The sequence below is a fragment of the Cricetulus griseus genome (assembly GCF_003668045.3).
Source record: "Cricetulus griseus strain 17A/GY chromosome 1 unlocalized genomic scaffold, alternate assembly CriGri-PICRH-1.0 chr1_1, whole genome shotgun sequence".
Lineage (NCBI taxonomy): Eukaryota > Metazoa > Chordata > Mammalia > Rodentia > Cricetidae > Cricetulus > Cricetulus griseus.
Window position 1 is genome coordinate 69,975,079 of NW_023276807.1, and position 19,147 is coordinate 69,994,225.

Below are 19,147 nucleotides of genomic sequence, written 5' to 3' on the forward strand. Positions count from 1 at the left end.
TTTTTTTTTTAATTTTTTTTAATCTAACCAGGGCATGGCCTGCCCCTGAGGAAAACCCTGCCATTTCACTCAAACCATCAAAGTAATTTACTGTCTTCATTTCTCACACACATCATGTAAGTCACGGGTGTAGAATACTGATTCCCTGACAGCTGGGGTGTGGGAAGGCATTTCCTAGTCTATGTATCCTTCTGCTTGTATTGCAGATAAATGGATAATCAGACAGACACAGTGAGACAGATGGACAGATAGATGATGATAAGAAGACTAATGATAGTTATACAGACAGATACATAGATGATGGACAGACAGAAGACAAGATGACGAAGACAGACAGGTAGCCAGCTCCTTTTGTAAGAATTGCCTACTTTTTACGTCACGGGCTTTAGAGGCACCTTGATGTTTAATCCAAACTATCTGCATATCTTTATTTCACCTGACAGTTTGTTTCAAGTCTGTGCTAGAACAATTTGCAGCAGTCCATACCGCAAATATAATGAATATAGAAAGCAAACATTGAATTTATTTAGTGCCTGCTATTCTTCATTTTGTTGATGCATGACATTACAGAAAGGGTTCTTTGACAGTTCAGTAAAACAAACCACGTAACAATTTGCTCCTTGGTTTGGGTCGATTTTCTATTGATCCCAGTCTGGTATTCCACCAGCGGCTGTGTCAGGGGTGGACAAGGTATTTATGAAGGTTACAGAAGCTGGCCTGCAATGCATTTATCAAAAACCATCAACGATCTCTTGTGATGGGTATTTGTATATGGCCAGTGCTCAAAGTAACTTTGTATGTTCTTTGAAACACTAAGGAAGTGTTCTGTAAAGTTTTTCCACATGTGCAAGTGTCCATCATGAAAATAAAAGATAACAAAGCAACATTAACCATGGAGGGGAGCCTGAGGGGAACTGCAATGCTACGGAAAAAGTGTTGGTATAAAGTGAGCCTGTGAATGTAAATAAGACATGATGGAAAGAAAAAAAGAGAAACATCTCCCCTTATAGTGTCCAGTGTGGACACTTTAACCATGCCTAGGAGGCTACACTTGTGCCCAAGGTGCACAACAGATGCATGGTGAAATTTATTCCCTCTGCTGCTGTCGTCTTTGAACACCTCCATGTTGTTCTGTGTGTATCTCTATCTGCTGGCTGCTTAGGACAGGTTTTGGGCCCCCTGGTTTGGCAGTAGGCACACTCACAATGGGGAGCAGGATCCTTGGGGCGGGACAGGAGTGGGAGGAGAGGGAGAGAAGGAGGGGAAGGAGGAGGAAGGAGAGAGAGTAATTCTGGGCTGGATGCACCAGCTTTACACTCACCGCTGAGGCTTTCTCCCCAGCTTTAACTTCTAAGAGACAGAATCATGCCAAGTAGCAAAAAATTTAAAGAAAATTATTCAAGTCTCATAAAAATGTATGTAGATAAATGTCATATTGTTCCTGCAAGTGATGCCTAATTCCCAAATAAGCCTGCAACTCCTGTATACCAACAACAACAACAAAATCTATCCGTGTATCTACAAGATCCTCCAAAAACCAGAGTGTGCAATTCTGCCTTAATTCATTACTGGTGTTATTCATGCCTAGGGCTATACAAACTTACTGTGTCTCATTACAGGACACACTTACATACCAACACACTGACACACCAACATGCAGGGACTCTACAGGACTGGAAATGACTGCAGCCCCTGTTTCTGTGATCTTTAACTACTTTAATCAGAAGTTAGCTTTCCTTGTTCATGTGCAAAGCACTGTATTTTGCAAGTTAATAAAAAGCTATGGAGAGAGATGTTGTATTATTTATCTCCAGAAAAGGAACAGCCACTATTGACAGAGGCTCTGATGCTATTGTAAGTTTATGTTAAGAACGGGTAAAGGTCAGGGGAGATGGCTTAGTGAATAAAAAACTTGCCTTGCAAGCAAAAGGACCTGAGTTCAAATACCCTATACCCATAAGAAAATGCTGGGCACAGTGGCACTTGTCATCATAACTAGGGACAGACAGACAGATACCTGATACTCACTGGCTGATCTAGCACCAAGATGGATATCACCTGAGGAATGAGAGCTGAAGGTGTTCTCTGACCTCCACATTCGTGTGCACACACATACTCACACATACTCACACTCTTACATACACTCACACACTCACACACTCACTCTCACACACTCTCACACACTCACACACTCTCACACATACTCTCACTCTCACACACTCTCTTTCACACACACACTCTCACACCCAGACACACTCTCACTCACATATACATACTCACACAGTCTTACACACACACTCACACACACATACACACTCACACACACTCTCACAACATTCTCACTCACACACATACTCACACACTCTTACACACACACACTCTGACACACATTTCATCATTGAGTTTTAGGTCTCTTGCCCACTACCTATGGTAGAGAGTAACTCACTGCCCTTCACAAAAGCTTGCCTTGCTGTAGAAGCAGAAAAAGGAAGAGTGAGCATCTTTATTAAGGTTCACCAAAACAGGTGAGGGAAGTTATATCAAGACCAGCACCGAACAAACAAGACCACAACTGTCCACTGTGGTCCTCAGACCAAATATTCAAGTGCCTGGAGAGGTGAGGCAATGCCCCACTTCCCTCTTAGCGGCGTAACCTAAACTCCTTTCAGAAGCAGGATATATGGTCTTAATTTTGCATCTGACCCTTGGCAAGTGACCAGCTCTATCTTCTTTATAATGCATTTTATCTTTATTATTATTATCACTGGTGACACTAATTATAAAAACCTGGACATCCACAGAAAGGGATTCTGTTGGTGGCTCACTTTAATCCCACTGTTGTAGGACCAGTAACCAGCACTTACTGGTACTAAATTCCTGTAAAATTGTTCTGGCAGAAAACCTAAAAGGCGGCATGTCTCGCTGTGTCCATACTTCCTCTATAAATGTCAGGGAAGAGATAAATCCTGGGGACATGTGGCAGTTAAACCACAGTGTCCCATAAGTCACAGCTTCTTGCCAGTGAGGAACCTGCTGCTGCCATTGAGTGCCTACAGTCAGCACAGCAGAGATTGTGTGGATTTCCATGTTTGGGGAGACAGGATGAGCTGACTGGGTATGTCTTCCAGGGAAGGGGTTCACACTTGAAAAAGCCTCTGAAAATGGGAGATGGAGACAATTCCCCAAAACTTCCCAAATGTTCTCTGTTCCTTACCTAAACCCACAAATGAACAGGAAGACCCAGGGACCTCATGTCATGAGCCTGCTTCCAGCTATCTCTTTTCTTGGGGAGCACGGCATCATAGCTGAGAGAGGGCAGGGCAGAAAGAGTTTCACCGTGTGTAACACAGAGGAGTCAGCTCAGACACAGACAGTCCCTGTCCAGGGCAGGGACTGCTGGGCATCTGTAGATCTTGCAGGGTAAAGTGGATGCACCGCTCAGGAACTCGGGCAAGACTAGAATGATATTTTATCCCCATCAATCAGCATTTTCTTTTCATTTCAGTACCTATAGATCAGTACAAGCGATTTCCGCAGACTGCCTACTGTAGAGACTTATTTCTAAGATTAAAATTATTGATTTTTTTCCATGCCACCTCATCAGTGCTACTTACAAAAAATCTCAGCTCATAATGTGGCTGTGCCTACATGGCATCAAATACATCTACGAGAGCTAACCTTACTGGGACAAGACTACTTCATCCTGGGTTCGATTGCATTCTAAAAGCACTAGCTTTTACTCCCTCCTGGGTAATCTTTGCTTTGGTGCAATTTCCAAGGTCAGATGGTGAACATGAATATGTAATCAAGACATACCCACAGGATTTTTAATTTAAACATGTTCTTAATAAGCAGTGTCCTGCATGAGTGTGCCTGTGTGTGTCCACATGTGTGTACAAGTGTCTGTGCTTGTATGAATGTGTGCATATGTGTGGGCATGCGTCACGTATGTTTGTGTGTGTGCTTATAGAGGGTAGACATCAATCTTCAGTGCTGTCCCTGGGGAGATGTTGAGTTCGTTTTTTTGATACAGGGTCTCTCATGTCTCTCATTGGCCTAGTACTCACCAAGTAGCAAGGCTGGCTAACCAGCAAGCCCCAGGGATCTGCCTGCCACTCTCAGCTGTCCCTCCAGTGAAGTTTGAGCATGTATTCCAACATCCACCTTTTCCCTTGGGTCCTGGATATCTAATTTAATTACCCCTTATTGCACAAGCAAACACTTTATTGACTGAACCAAATCTTGGAAGCCCCCACATACAGTATCTAAAATACAGTGGATTATGTAGAACTTGGAGGGTCTGAGAATGAACAGCATGCAACAGGACCTCAGGGCATCCAGATGTTATTTCCAAGACCCTGTCACTGCAGCCTTCTACTCTAATGCAGGCCAAATGCAGAAAACAGCATCACTGTCAGAAAGATTCATATCATCATTGCCATTATCTAGTGATTTTTAAAGTACCATAGCAAAATGATGTCTATAATACTCTACTGAAATATGCTAGCTCTTAGCTGTTTGGGACATTGTTCTTTTTCTGAAACAAGGGAAAATTGTAGACAGCTGAGATGGAGAAGAGAGAGAAATGTTCAGACAAAGGACCATAGATGGACATGAAAATAACCTCAGTTCTCAGTCTAGGAAGGAGACCGATGATCATGACCCAGTGACTGTGTGCCTTAGTTTAATTCCACTCATTGCTGCATGGAGGAGTACACGGTGTCCTTACCTGGGTGGTGTGACCCTCCCGATGTCTCTGAAATGATGAGGTCCCCATACCACTCAGGCACAGCCTTGAGCACCCATCATCCTCAGGTAAACCTGTGGAGGTCAGCACAGAACTGTGGTGAGGTTGTGTCTCCTTGCCGAAAGGAAAAAAAAAGACTTCATACTTAGTTAATAAACAGACACTGTCACATTGCACACACTACAGTGTTAGACAATAGCAGATATTCATTGAATATTAAAATTTGCAGCGATATGGGAATACTTTAGACTCCTGCAGTTTCGGTAAACAAAAGAGGAGATACACAGCCAGAGAGACAATGAGATAAAGCCAGTCAGAGCAAGGCAGATGTGACTTGAGAGGGAGGGAGAAGGCTTTCCTAGAGCCTGGAAAGCATTCAAAGATCCTCTAGGAAGAAAGAAGCACAAGACTGGTGCTGCCTCCTGCCTGGATGATGAGAAAGTTTCGTATTTCATTTGTGGGGCAGTATGGGGTGGGGGGAGCAGGGACTGAAGAAACATAAGACAGGAGCACACCTGGGTGTCATGGGAACCATGACTGTGCTCCTTCTGTTTGCAAAGCTGGGGTGGTGAAGGGGGTAAACTGACCAGTCACAACCTACCAGTCCTTAGCCAACTACTAAGTAGAAGTGACGTCCAGGGAATGCACACACCGCTCCCCCCAAGGACACAGCCATCCTTTGAGGCAGCAGATGAAATTTTTCATTATTCTGCACACAGAGACCCGTCTCTGACCCTTGGCACTTGGCCTGTATAATTCTCTGGTCTAAGCCTGTCCTGTACATCATAAACAGTAGCATCCCTGGCCTTCCTCACTGGCTGCACCCTGACAATCAAAATGATTTTAGACATTATTAAATGCACCGTGGGGACAGATCTGTTCCCCTACAATGATTGAGAGCCACCATGATGAAGATGGCATGCACTGCCCCAGGTGACTTGATTAATAAACATGAACAGATAAAAAGAGAAATAACTGCCCAATGGAATGAATTTCTACCAAGAGAACTTTAAATACTGAAGCAATTACTCATCTCCTCTGGAAACATAATTAACTAGCACAGTTTAATTGATTAAACATATACATGATCCCTAAATTAAAAACCATTAGGAAATCACTGTGCATTTTTCCAATTACAGGAGTGTGTCAGTTCCTCGGGGGGAAATCTGAATCCAACCAACATGAGGTGGACCAGTTTGCCTTCTTGGTAAATGTACACATGCCTCCATGTAAAAATGTTCTGTCAATGTTTTTATGAAACATTCTGTCTAGGAGGGAGCTCCTTCAGACTCAGAAAGTTCTAAAGAGAGACTAGTTAAGACTCAGGAATACAACAACTCACTAGTCCCAGGAAGTCCCTGAAACTGACCAGTTTCACAAGGCTATGCATCTCCAAGGTTATAAAAGCAGAAAGGATTGCTGAGGAGAGGAGACCCTTTAATCTGCTGAGCAGAACACTCCAGAGTTCCAGTTTTGATGGGGTGGGTTTTCATAGGTGTAGTTTTCTGTGAGTTGTGCCTGCTCTTGTAAGAAACCCCAATAAACTGTTTGGTTTGTTAATTTGGATTTTGGTGGTATTACATCCCTCTGTCATCAGTTCAGTTTTCTATGTGAGGTGAGTTGGACGCTTGTTCACATCTTCCCCAAAATAGTGTTACAAATTTATCAGTACAGGGTGCTTGTGGGTGAATACTGCCTCACCACTGAGGGTGTGTAGTGATGAAGACGAGGTGCTGATCATGAGCAATGGTGATCACCAGCAGGACAGGAAGAAGGTGTGTTAGACACAGGCTGTGGTGTGTTGTTCCATCAACCAATTGTATGGCATATTTAAGAGCTTAGACAGGTGCATAGGAGCCTGCAGGTGTAAGACAAGGCACCATCTGGAGAAAGAGTCCTGCTCAAAAGACAAGAAGGAGGAGGGATGGGGACAGCGGTACAAAGGGCCAAGTTCAAGGCAGGACAAATGTCCAGTTTGTCTGATATCCTAGTCACTTCTATTGCTGTGACTGACCCCACAGAAGCAACTTAGGAAAGTATTTATTTTGTCTCACAGGTCAAGGGAAGCACAGTCCTTCATGGTGAGGCAGGCATGGGGGCAGGAGGAGAAAGCTCATTGCTGAAATTGAGTCCACAGTCAGGAAGCAGAGAATGAACAGGGAGTGAAACTGGCCTATGAAGCCTCAAGGCCTCCAGAGATCCACTTCCTACAGTGAGGCTGTATTGAGTGTGGAAATCAGGATGCTTGACCAGTAAGATGAAGTGGAATTTATTAGGAGAAAATAACTTACACAGGAAACGAATGACGGTCATGGAATCCTCGCTCCATGCATGCAGACCCTGCCACCTGGATGCTCTCTGGGGCTTTCCAGCCCCAATTCAATCCTTTTAACCAGTCTTGTCTGCACCTGTGACCATGCCCATTTGGGTGGCTTCCACTTCTAATACTTCCACAGCCTTCCCAATCCACACTACCAGCGGGGGCAAGTTTCAAATACATGAGCCTCTCTGTGGATGCTTCACATTCCAAACACAGTGCTCGATGTCTCGCAGACAGGAGATCAAAGGCAGAGGCAGTATGACCCATTTTTCAAAAATAACAACTCACAAATCAGAAGCTCGGCTCTTGGTATCAGAAGGGAAACGTCAGACCATGGTCACAGATCCAGAACCAAGGCTGCATCCAAGTGTGCTTTCCATAGAATCAACGGATAAAATTAAGAAGTGTTTGTTAGCCTTCTCTGAAGATGGTGCAGAGAAATATAGTTCAGAAGAAAGAAAGGGTCACACCATCGAGAGAATCCCACAGATTAATGGGAAGACTCTTAATTAGAGAATAGCAGAACAGACTCAGGACTGGGAGAGTATGGGAAGTGCTCCATGCAGGGAGAAACACAGGGTCCCACCTGGGAGATGGTGATGGGACACTCTGAGGACATACCCACATACCCAGAGGGCAGTCAGTGCAGAGGTGTCTCTGCCTCTGTGGAAAATGGGTCAGGGTAGTTTATTCAAATGAACACAAACATCATGCACCCTGCCTGCCGAGAATGTGGGTTTTGTGCATGGATGTGGCTCAGCTGTGAGTACTGGTTAGTGAGTCACGGTAGAGCAAACATAGAGCAGAGAGCTCAGGATACATACATACATACATACATACATACATACATACATACATACATACATATATATATATATATATATATATATATATGGGAAGTACAAAACATAGGATGTAGGTATCCCTGGTGGGCTCTAAGGAAAGTAGAGGTTCACCCTTATGGGAGGAGTTCAAGAAAGAAAGCTTCCTGCTAGAGCAACCTGGGAAGAAGACCATAGTAAAGCGAGCTGGGAACTGCAGGCTCAGCTGAGAACAGGGACAAGATAGGCCAGGAGGCCCGAGGCTGTACAAGGAACAGCTCACAAAATGGCATGTCTGTCTCAGGGTAATGGAGAATTCCTTGGCAGGTGAAGCTAGCTATGTCAGAGGCCTTGAGAACATTTTGTGGGGATATGACAATGTTTCGTAGGCAACTGGTGACAGTGAAGACTTCTAAGAAGGGATGACAACAATTTTACTAATTTTTTCATTTGTTTTACATACATTTCGTCCCACTGACTCCCATCTACTCCCCTCCCCATCCACTCCTCCTCTGTCTCATTCAGAAAGGGCAAGTCTCCCATGGGCACCAGCACAGCATGGCACCGCAAGCTGAAGCAGGACCAAGCTCTTCCCCCCTGCATCAAGGCTGGGCGAGGCATCCAGCATGGGGAATGGGTTACCAAAAGCCAGTTCAAGCACCAGGGATGGGTCTTGATCCCGCTTCTAGGAGCAGACCAAACTACATGACTGTCACCCACATACAGAGGGCCTAGGTCAGTCCCATGCAGGCTCCCTAGCTGTTAGTACAGTTAGTGAGCTCCCATGAACTCAGGTCAGCTGTCTCTGTGTCATGACTTTAACTCCCCCTCTAACACCACTTGTACTGTACAATCCCTCCTCCCTCTCTTCAACAGGACTCTCAGAGCTTGGCCCAGTGCTTGGCTATGGAGCTCTGCATCTGCTTCCCTCAGTTACTGGATGAAGGCTCTCTGATGACAAGTAGGATGGTCACCAATCTGGTTAGAGAAGAAGACCAGTTTAGGAACTCTCTCCACAAAAATGTGCCCCCATCAAGGTATTTCCTGGATAAACTGGGGACAGGGGGAAAGGTGTGAGAACATGAGGGATCAGGTGTGACAACAGGCTGGGGATAGATGGGGAGCATAATGAAAGATGACAACAATTTAAGAAAGTCCTGCATTAAGAGGCAGCTCTCACCCGCGGATGACATGATAGGCCTGGGGTCTGTGACAGGGCTCAGCAGAGAGAAACAGAGGGTACAGGTACAGGTGGGTGTATTTGCAGAGGTTGGGGCTGGTGAGGACAGAGGTGAGTAAGAGGGCAGGGGAGCTTGACAGGAGAGGGGTGAGTTGGGTAAGAGGGAGCCCCACCCCCAGAAGTCACTTGGGCCAGAGAAAACCTTTGTAGTTGTGGCCAGCAGTAAGGGAACTTCAGTTCTGCAAGAATCTCATGAGAGGAGAAGTCAGAGGTGCTAAGCAGCAGCTAGGAACCCTGCCATGCAAAGGTGGTTAGGTGTGTGTGTATGTGTGTATGTGTGTGTATATGTGTGTGCATACGCGTGCGTGTGTGTACCAACAAAATAATACTTGGTTGATCATTTGAGAATTTTATACAACATGTTTTGATTGTATTTTCCCTTTCCCCACAGCTCCTCCCAGATCCAACCTCCTTCCTCTCACATATGTTCATTCTCTCCCAGGAGTGTGGTCCATATGAAAGGAGCCACACCATTAGATAAATCTGACTTTTCCTTTCCCCAGCCAATAGTTCCTCAGGTAGGGGTGGTACTCTGTGTCCACCTCCCCTCTTCATGCTGTGATTTTGTCAGGCGAAGGCTGTTTAGGTCTCTTCTGTGTGTTGTTGCAATTGCTGTGAGTTCATATACGCAACTGCCCTGCTGTGTCCAGACAACACTGTCTCATTGAAGTCATCTAAGCCCTCTGGCCTTACAGTCTTTATATAGTAGCCTAGACAGGTCACAGGCCTTAGGGGATAATTCTGCTGAATAAACATTGATACAACTCAACGACACATTGCTATGCCGACAGATCATTGCATCACTCATCTCCCATGAGAGAAGCTTCTTCTTGAAGTAGACGGTGATTATCACCGAGACCCACAGCTGGACAGTAAACTGCAGAGTGTCCAGCCTAAAACTGGACACTCTCTACTTCCCTTCCTCGCAAGGTTCAGAGATCTTCATAGGAATAATACCCTTTTAAGACAAATTTTCTAAAACTGTTGCCAAAGTCACAAACCATGCTGAGAGAAAAGAGATTAAAAGCTCTAATTATGAACATTAAAATGAGTACATAGTTAAAACGTCACAAGGTAAAACAAAATGGAAGAACAATATAAATTACTGAAGTACATTAAGTAAAAGTCTCACCATCTTTAAGACAACCACAAATAAAAATTAAGGACCTACAATTAAGATATTTTGGTTGGGGGGGATGGACATAGAACATACATAGAAAACTGAGGAGAGATGGCATAAATGACCAGTAGGCCATAAGTAGCTCATTTTTATCAAACAGTCCAATAAAATGCATGTATGACCACAAGAACTTAATGATTTCACCTCTTAAAATAGCAAAGGTGGAAAAACTATTATAGGAAATTTGGATTTATGTAAAGCGAATGTAATTTGAGACCTGAGCCATTCTTCAACTCTGGAGTTGTGTGTGCTTCAGCCTTACCCAATCTGTTTCTACTTACTTTGGATCAGACATGGTGGGCTCTTAGGTGTGTATAGGTCACTCTAGACTAGTTCTTGTGTGGCAGCCTGAGTGGCCCAGGAAATTCAATTCCTGGTCATGTTCCTCATCAATTTCACATGCAACTTCTCCATGCAAACTTAGAAAACCTCTAAGATTTGGTAAATGGGTACTGTTAACTGAAAACTAACTAGGCTAGCACTAGCCTACTAGGTCCCCCAAAGAAGTTCTGATGTAGCCATTTGCCTCACTCCCTTTTAAAGTTGAGAAAATTGGGAAGTGCAAGGTTAAGCACCATGGCAGTGGGTGGGATGCTACTGTGTTAGATTTGGGGTTTGGATACTGGCAAGATGATCCCCTTAAGACCCAAGAAGGACATCACTGGAGGGAATGGCAAAGCATAATCCTAGCCCATTTGTTTTCAACCCACAGTTCCCAATACCAGTAAGAGAACATTTAATGAAACAAGGTCCAAATGAGAGATGCTTTGACATAAATTCAGAATGTCATGAAGAGTGGGACTTGGCAGATAACCCAGAAGCTAGCAAAGGCCCCTCCTTTTTTCAACAAAGACAAATGCAATATTCTCCCATTTGTGAAGTGGAGGCTTGCTTCCTTCACTCTGGTTCTTGAGACTAGTATCAGACAACATAGTGAGCTCCATTGAGCTCCAAAGAATCTGTACAGCTTCAAAAATAAAGTAGGAGAATGTAGACAGATACATAATTTATGGGATCCTATTCTAGGCTCCCTGTCCTTGAGGCATCACTGATGGAAACTATACTTTGCTAACCGAGGGTCTGTGTGACTTGGTTCTGATGTTCCCCAGCTCAAGACAGAGGGGACAGTGCAGAGATTTAGGGATTCTGTTACAAAAACAGCAGTCTTTCTCCATCACCAGACTTTCTTGGCAAAGACAACCCAGACTGTACAGAGAGTGAATATAATGCATATAAAAAGAAGAGGGATAAATGTAAGCTCAAATGTAATGACTCCATCCTTAATTGCCATTTTTTCCTGATGCTCAGCAATAAAATGCATATTCATTGAGCAGCAAGAAAGAAAATCATACTGATCATAAAATGTCCTAGTTGGGACTTTTTATATCTCTACTTTTCCACAAAACAAACATCTTTATATTTACAATATTTCTGTTTGATATAGCTGAAATAATCTAACACTAAAGGCGGCTCTAGAATGCCATGATAAATAACCACAAGTCCAGGGAATAATTAAATACACAAAAAAGTACCCGAGTCTGTGTTCACATCAGCAAAAGGATGGCAATTAAAGTAAGTGATAGCTATAATTAGCCACACATAACTGTATTTCAGCAAATGAGCAAACATAATTATTTCTGGGAAACAGAGGTAGCATGCAGATCCTGGCACTCCAAAGAAATCTTTTCCTAGAAAATAGTGCTATTTTTGACTCATTCAGAACTTTAAATTATTTTAAATATTTACTTGCTTTTGGTGCCTTTATATAGAATGGACAATGATTGTACTATGGGTATGGGCATGATAAATCCATACCAGAATTCACTCCCAGAAGCTGGAGAGATGGCTCAGTAGTTAAGAGCACTTGCTGCTCTTCCAGAGGACTTGAGCTCAGTTCTCAGCATCCACAACTTGTGAATAGATAGTATTGACCAAACACTAACTCTAGGCTAGCCCCCCATTCTACTAGGTTCCCTGTAAAAGTCTTGGCATGGCCTTGTACCATGAAGGGAGAAAATTAGAAGGTGAAAGGTTAAGTATTGCCCCGTGATTGGATATTACTGTGTTGGATATAGGGTTTGTAGCTGGGTAGATTGAAACTCTACTGGAGGGAATAATGTCACAGGGGATCTGATGCCCTCTTCTGGCCTCTACAGGTACTTTTACAAGGTGGCACCTACACACACACACACATACACACACACACACACACACACACACACACACACAGAGAGAGAGAGAGAGAGAGAGAGAGAGAGAGAGCAAAATATGCATACAAGCACCACCCACACTCTTGTGTGCACTGCATACACACATGCACCAAATAAAATAATAAAAATAATAATAATAATAATAATAATAATAATATCTTGTACTTTTCTAGAGGTACCATGGTCATTGGAAGTCACAGGCTCCATGCAAGTCAGCTCTGTCACACTAATGACCCAGTTTTTGCTCACTGTCGGCCTAGCAGTGAGCACTGGCTCATTTGAAGGCTGTATCCTTGCTTCAATGGGCAGACTCTTCCATGAGAAGATAGCTCAGGACTCAGTCTGCCTTGCAAGGCTAGCACAGATATCATGGTTCATCTAGAGCAATCTAACTGAGGAAGGATGGTATCCCTGAATGTGGGTGGCACCCTGTTCTGGGTTCTTGTGCTAAATAAGAAGGAGAAACAATTAAGGCAGCTGAGCATCAGAAGCCCTCTCTCTCTCTCTCTCTCTCTCTCTCTCTCTCTCTCTCTCTCTCTCTCTCTCTCTTTCTCTCTGTCTCTCACTCACTCTCACTCTGGTCCTGGCTTCTGGAACAAAGAAACCAGCCACCCCAGCTCCTACCACAAATGCAGTTCATGCATGATGGGCTGTAGCCTCCCAAGCCATGGGCCAGCATATACCCTTCTCTCCTTAATCAGGCTTTTGTCAGGGCAAAGAAAAGAACAATGAACACCCAGGCCTCTGGTCCCCACCTGGCCCCTTCTCAGCAGCTGATTTTCCTGGTAGGTCTCTAGTCCCTTTTATCAGAGTAAATAGAGATGCTTTGTAAAGAACGGCTAGATTTTCCCATCAGCCACTACTAAATCCATATCAGAGAGAACATTTGTTTACGTGGGCTTGGACATGGAAGCCCAGCCAGGCTTACTGGATAACCTAAAGCCAGTCTGTCATCTGTGGCCCTCCATATTTTCCTTCACATTTCTTAGCTGTCTGAAAACATTTAATTCAACATTGTTGGTTGAACATTCTTATTCTCCCCAGCATAAGATGTGCCTACTACTGGTTCCTACAAATTAAAACCCCATCAAACATCTGAGAAGGTCATCGAATAGTGAGTTCAACTCCCCCTTTAACCTGAATGGTAAGAGGCTAACCGTGATGCCCAGGGTTTACATTCTATCTCCAGTTATCAAGCCATCTTCACTTCCATGTGTGAGATGCACTCTTCCTCCAATGTAGATGTAGCCTAAGACTTTGACCCACTGGCTTGTGAAATTAGAGGGGCTCACCATTCGTGACAGAATTTCCATTTTCAGCTGTGACAGCAGTAGACAAAGAGCTGGACAGTCGAGTCCTGTGGTTATTTGCATTTCTGTCTTGAGTCTCTGAAGCCATTTCTGATGAACAGGGTTCATCCCGGCTAGTCAGGTTCATGTTAGTTTCAAAACCTGAAATAAATTTTAGAAAAGATTACTCTTGTCTGGTAAAGTTTATTGTGAATTATGTAAAACAAGAGAAGAGACTAATTAATTAAAACACTAACTGTGCTTAAAGCAAATTCTCCAAAATCCTTAACGAAATCTGTAGCCTAGATGCAGTAAATAAAAGTTGTCACAATACCTTTAAATACAAGCAGGGGAAAATAACTTATAATTTGCTATTTTCGAACAACCTATTCAAAGTTTCTGGTATGTATCCAACAGCTTGTTATAACACTTCCCATACTGAACAGGTAATGAATTTTTGTGCTCAAACCATTTACATTCAGTATGACAAGCTTACAGGGTCTGAAAAAAAAAAGCGCATGTTGAGCAAGATCATAAAACAGTTGCAATTTAGGAAACTAAACTTCAAACCCACTAAAATACATCTTCTACACTAAGAAAATGTGTATGTATGGGTAGGTAATGTGTGTCTCACACCAAGTGTTCTGAGATGTGTGAAAACAGAAGCCATTGTCCAATTTTAAGGTGGGAAAGGGGAACTGTGAAAGCTGTGTGGCATTAGTAAAGCCAGATTTGAAAAGTTTAAGAGCATGTGACAATGTGTCCTTATCACAGGCTCCCTGTGACTGCTACATGGTGCTCTTGGAGAACTGGAGGTGTCAGCTAGTGCCCCTCATCCCTTCACAATGCCAGTGGCTCCACATTGAGCTTCTCCACATCAGCTGACTCAGTTTCCCTCTGGGTCAAGGCAGGTGCACCTGGGATAAATTCTTGCTTTCCTAGGATCCTTAGTGCTTCTGTGACCTCTCAGGATATGTTTGAACCTAACTGTGAGTGTGCTGTTCTTTCTTGTTGGTGCCTAGTGGATCCTAATGGTCCTGGAGGAGGAGCCTCTGACATTTGATGCTAATGGGTTATTTTAAAGCAATGATAAATATCATTTTCAATATTGTACTTTGCTTATAAAAACTGGGTATTGTTACTCTTGACCCCAAAAGCTCAGACCCTCAAGAAACAGAAATGCTAGCCTTGCTTTATGGGAAACAAGTTTTGAGTCCTGGAGACATGTAACAGACCTTAAGCACAGATACTATGGATACTTTACAGACATTTTTACTATCAAAACAATGATATCTGTTTTTTTTTTTTTCTAAAACTTTTGGAATGGATGGCATTGGTAGAAGAAAAGAGGAGGCAGGTAGGGAATGGAAACAGGGAAAGAAGGAAGGAAGAAAGAAAGGAAAGAAGGAGGGAGGGGAGGGGGAAAGGAAGGAAGAAAGGAAGGAAGGAAGGAAGGAAGGAAGGAAGGAAGGAAGGAAGGAAGGAAAGCCAGCTTAGCCCCCAAAGTCTGGGCCTGGCAATCACATGGCACTGCAAAGACTTTACCACGTTGCACCATCTGGACCTATGTTCAGTGCTGCCCACAAGAACACCCTCTGCCTGCAGCATGCTTCCCACTCATCCACCTGTGGCTCATTACTCTCCAGCCAGAACCTGGGTCAGGTCACCCAAAGCTTCTCACAAAGTCTTCTCTGTTCAGAAATAAAGATTTAGAGGTAGGAATTGCTGGCTGGATAGAATAAAGGAAAAATTATTAGAACATCATACTCCAAACCTTGACTTATCAAAGCCACCTTGAGCAAAAGAACAAAGCCAGAGGTATTATGCTCCCTAACTTCAAAGCATATTGCAAAGCTCCGGTAACCAAAGCAGTGTGGACCAACACAAAAACAGTTTCAGTGATCAAACAGAACAAGAGTACAGAAATAAACTACACACCTGTAGCCAGCAGAATTTCTCTGTGGTTGCAAAGAATACCACTAGGGACAGAATGGCCATTTTAATAAATGGAACTGGACAAATTGGATGCCATAAACTCCTACTTCTCACTGGTTAAAATGGACTCAAAATGTATTAAATTTTAACTGCGAGATCTGAAAGTATGAAATTACTAGAGGAAAGAATAAGAGGAATGCTTCAGGACATTATAATGAATGGGAGGGGTAGGAAAACACCTCTAAAGCACAAGAAACAAAGCCAAACATAGACAAATGGGATTATTGCAAACTGATAAGCCTCTACATAGTAACAGAAACAGCAAAAGACCACCTATCAACTGGGAAAAACATTTGTGAACCACGCATCTAAGGAATGGTTAAAACACAGAATATGCAAGGAATGCCAAAAACTCAACTGAAAAAAATTAGGCTGAAAATGGACAGTAGACCTGGACACCCATCAAGAAAAGACATGGCAGTAAAAAGAACATACAGGAACAAGAACATACATGAAAATATGCTCAGCATCGCCAGTCACCAAGGAAACACAGATCAAATCAGTGCCACTTCATTAAGAAGAATGAAGAACACAAAAAGGATGAAAAATAGGTGACCATGAGAATGTACAAACATGGAACCCTTCGCACTGTAGGTCGGTTTGTAAATTAGTATAGCTATTACACACAGCAAGGAAATTCCTGATAGAGGCAGAACTCATGAGACACAGCACCTGCATGGGTATGTATGCAAAGAAATGTCAACATGTCAAAGAGACACCTGAACTCCCATGTTCCCTGGGGCATCATTAATAATAGCCACTCTGTAGAATCAATCTAAGAATCGATCAACAGCTGGATGGATAAAGAAAATGAGGCATATATACATAAGGGATTATGACTGGGTCATACAAATAATAAGATGTTGTCACTTGTGGCAATGTGGGTAGAAGAGATTACTCTGTTTAATATAATAAGGCAGGCACAGAGAGACACATGCCTTATGATCTCACTCATCTGCAGAATCTAAAGACATTCATCTGACAGGAGTTGAGAGGAGAATGATGGTTTCCAGAGGCTAAGGAGAGCATGAGTAAGAGAGAGAAGGAGAGGTCGGTCCATGGGCCACAGTTACAACTAGGAAAGAGAAGTTCTGATGAGCTATTACATAGTAGGGCAACTAGAGATAATGATAATATATAGTGTACATTTCAAAAGGCTATAAGAAAGAATTGTGTAGAATAAAGAAATTCAATATGTTTGACGAGATGTGTTTAATCTGACTTAAACATTTCAGGATGTGTAAAACCTACTGAAGTATCACTTAGTACTCTGTAAGTACACACAAATGTACTTTATCAGTTAAGACAAACTGAATTAAAAATGATCACAGTTTCTTCAAACACCAAGAAGAAAACTCTATGCTTAAATGGCCTAAGGAGCCACAAGATAGTCAACTATCTGGCACACACACACACACACACACACACACACACACACCACAATAGTCTTGGTGGAGTCAGCTCCTGCAGGGACACTAACATACCATCTTGTCTGGGCTCCTGATAGTGGCCAGTGCTGGAGCTAAACGAGCAACTCCTCAGTTTGGTCAAGTCTAATGGCTTCAGTATACCACTAAACTAGGCTCAGCTTTTAAGCTGTCTTAAGACACAACCATCCATGTGCCTCTACGTATTTGTGGGCATGTCTTCCTTATGTTTTCATTCTTGTGTCCAGTTACTGGCTGCATGCCAACTGTGTACCAGACACACTAGATGCTAGAGGCTGGCAATGAAACCACATAGTCTTTCAGCTTGAAGCTCATCTCCTGGGAAGGGGCCATATGCCCAACAAACAAACATGCACACAGGAAGAGTGTTTGCAGGAGAGCAGTCTTGGAAGAGTGAGAAACCTGAGGAGTAGAAAAGCCAATGGGTCAAGCTATGTCTGCATAGGTATTTCAACTCAGAGAAGGAGCAGAGAAGCTGTGGGTACAGAGAGAAACTCTACACTTAGTTTTGAGATCTTACAAAAAGAAAGAACTAGCATTTCCCAGGAACCATATAGCAGCCATGCATATAGAAGCAAAGGAGTGGTGAGGGAGGAGGTGGTGACACAGGTCTACCACTCAGGCCCTAGAGGCAGCCCAGAAAGGAATGGAGAGGCCTTACTGTCATGGGAATGAGAAAGCCTCCAAATGTAGGGAAGGTTAGGGAAGGTGAACACAAGGTCAACAGAAGAATCAGTCTCTATTTGATGGTCAAAGACACATGCTTCCAAGACTTGAGAGCCTTCATACTGATCTATTGATGCTGGCCCTTCTGATAGCTTATTTCTATCTTATAGGCACATTGGCACTGTAGTCTAAACCTTCACTTTTGCTATTAAGGTTTATCTTCCTACTGCCATTCAGCAGGTTCAGCTATAGACACCATGTACTCAAACCTTTGCTACACAGTTTAGACTGTGGCCCATATGTTGCCTGCTGGTTTTGTTTTATTACAAAAAATACAGGTCTATTTGGGTGGTGTTGGTGCACACCTTTAATCCCAGCACTCAGGAGGCAGAGGCAGGTGGATCTCTGTGAGTCCAAGGTCAGCTTGGTCTACAAAGTGAATTCCAGGACAGCCAGGGCTCTGTTACACATAGAAACCCTGTCTCAAAATAAATAAATAAATAAATAAATAAACAAGAAAGAAAAAACAAAACAACAGAAGTCAATCAAAAATAGATGTCTATTTTAGGGTGGCTGAGGACAGAAAGGAGGGGACTGGTGTTCTAACAGTGAGGAAATGAGGATAACAGTCAACAGGGTAGTTGTCCCAGACACTCTTGCAATGGTCGCCGTATTCAAGAGTCATGGTCACTCCTGTTTTCGAGATGAGGTTATCAAGCCTGGGCAGTAGATTAAACTTTATATAAGGATCTTGAACTAGTAAGCATCCAGGCAGGCCCATTCAGAGGGCTCTATTGTGTGCCCAGTCCTGTGATCTCTTCCCATGTGTGACTTTCTCTTGTAAGCTGATTTGCTGGTGGAAAAGCTGAGGTGGCTTCTGTCCTTGACTTTATTCCTGATGATCTATGGGGATGAACCAGGGAACGAGTCTAAAAGATGACGCTGTAGTAGTTGAAAGTCCTGACCATAGACCTGATGCCCTCACCTGGGGTTAGCGTGCTTCCGTCAATACTAACCACGGGATGTGTGGCTTGTGAGTAACTTGCTGGTGTCTGCTCACAAACACCCTTACTCAGACTTAAGCCCAGAGAAGTAAAAGTGTCTGTGCCCTAACTTGCTGACATTCATACTCAAGCACTCAGCATATTTCACTCCACCGCCGAGCAGCAGCTTGGTGTATGTTCAGATGCTGTATCCCTTGCTAGAGGCATTGTCCTTGCCTTGTCCTTCA

At 43.3% G+C, this 19,147-nt stretch overlaps 1 protein-coding gene across 1 annotated transcript in view; it reads right to left on the minus strand.

Annotated features, from left to right (window-relative positions):
• The window catches only part of Myo16 (myosin XVI), a 319,471-nt gene that overhangs the window by 15,393 nt on the left and 284,931 nt on the right, over nucleotides 1-19,147 (minus strand). Inside the window, exons 32-33 of the mRNA XM_027387882.2 lie at nucleotides 13,811-13,969; nucleotides 4,730-4,821 (exon numbers count right to left, since the gene is read on the minus strand). Coding sequence (XP_027243683.1) covers nucleotides 4,730-4,821; nucleotides 13,811-13,969 — 251 coding nt within the window. The remainder of the gene's footprint in view (nucleotides 1-4,729; nucleotides 4,822-13,810; nucleotides 13,970-19,147) is intronic.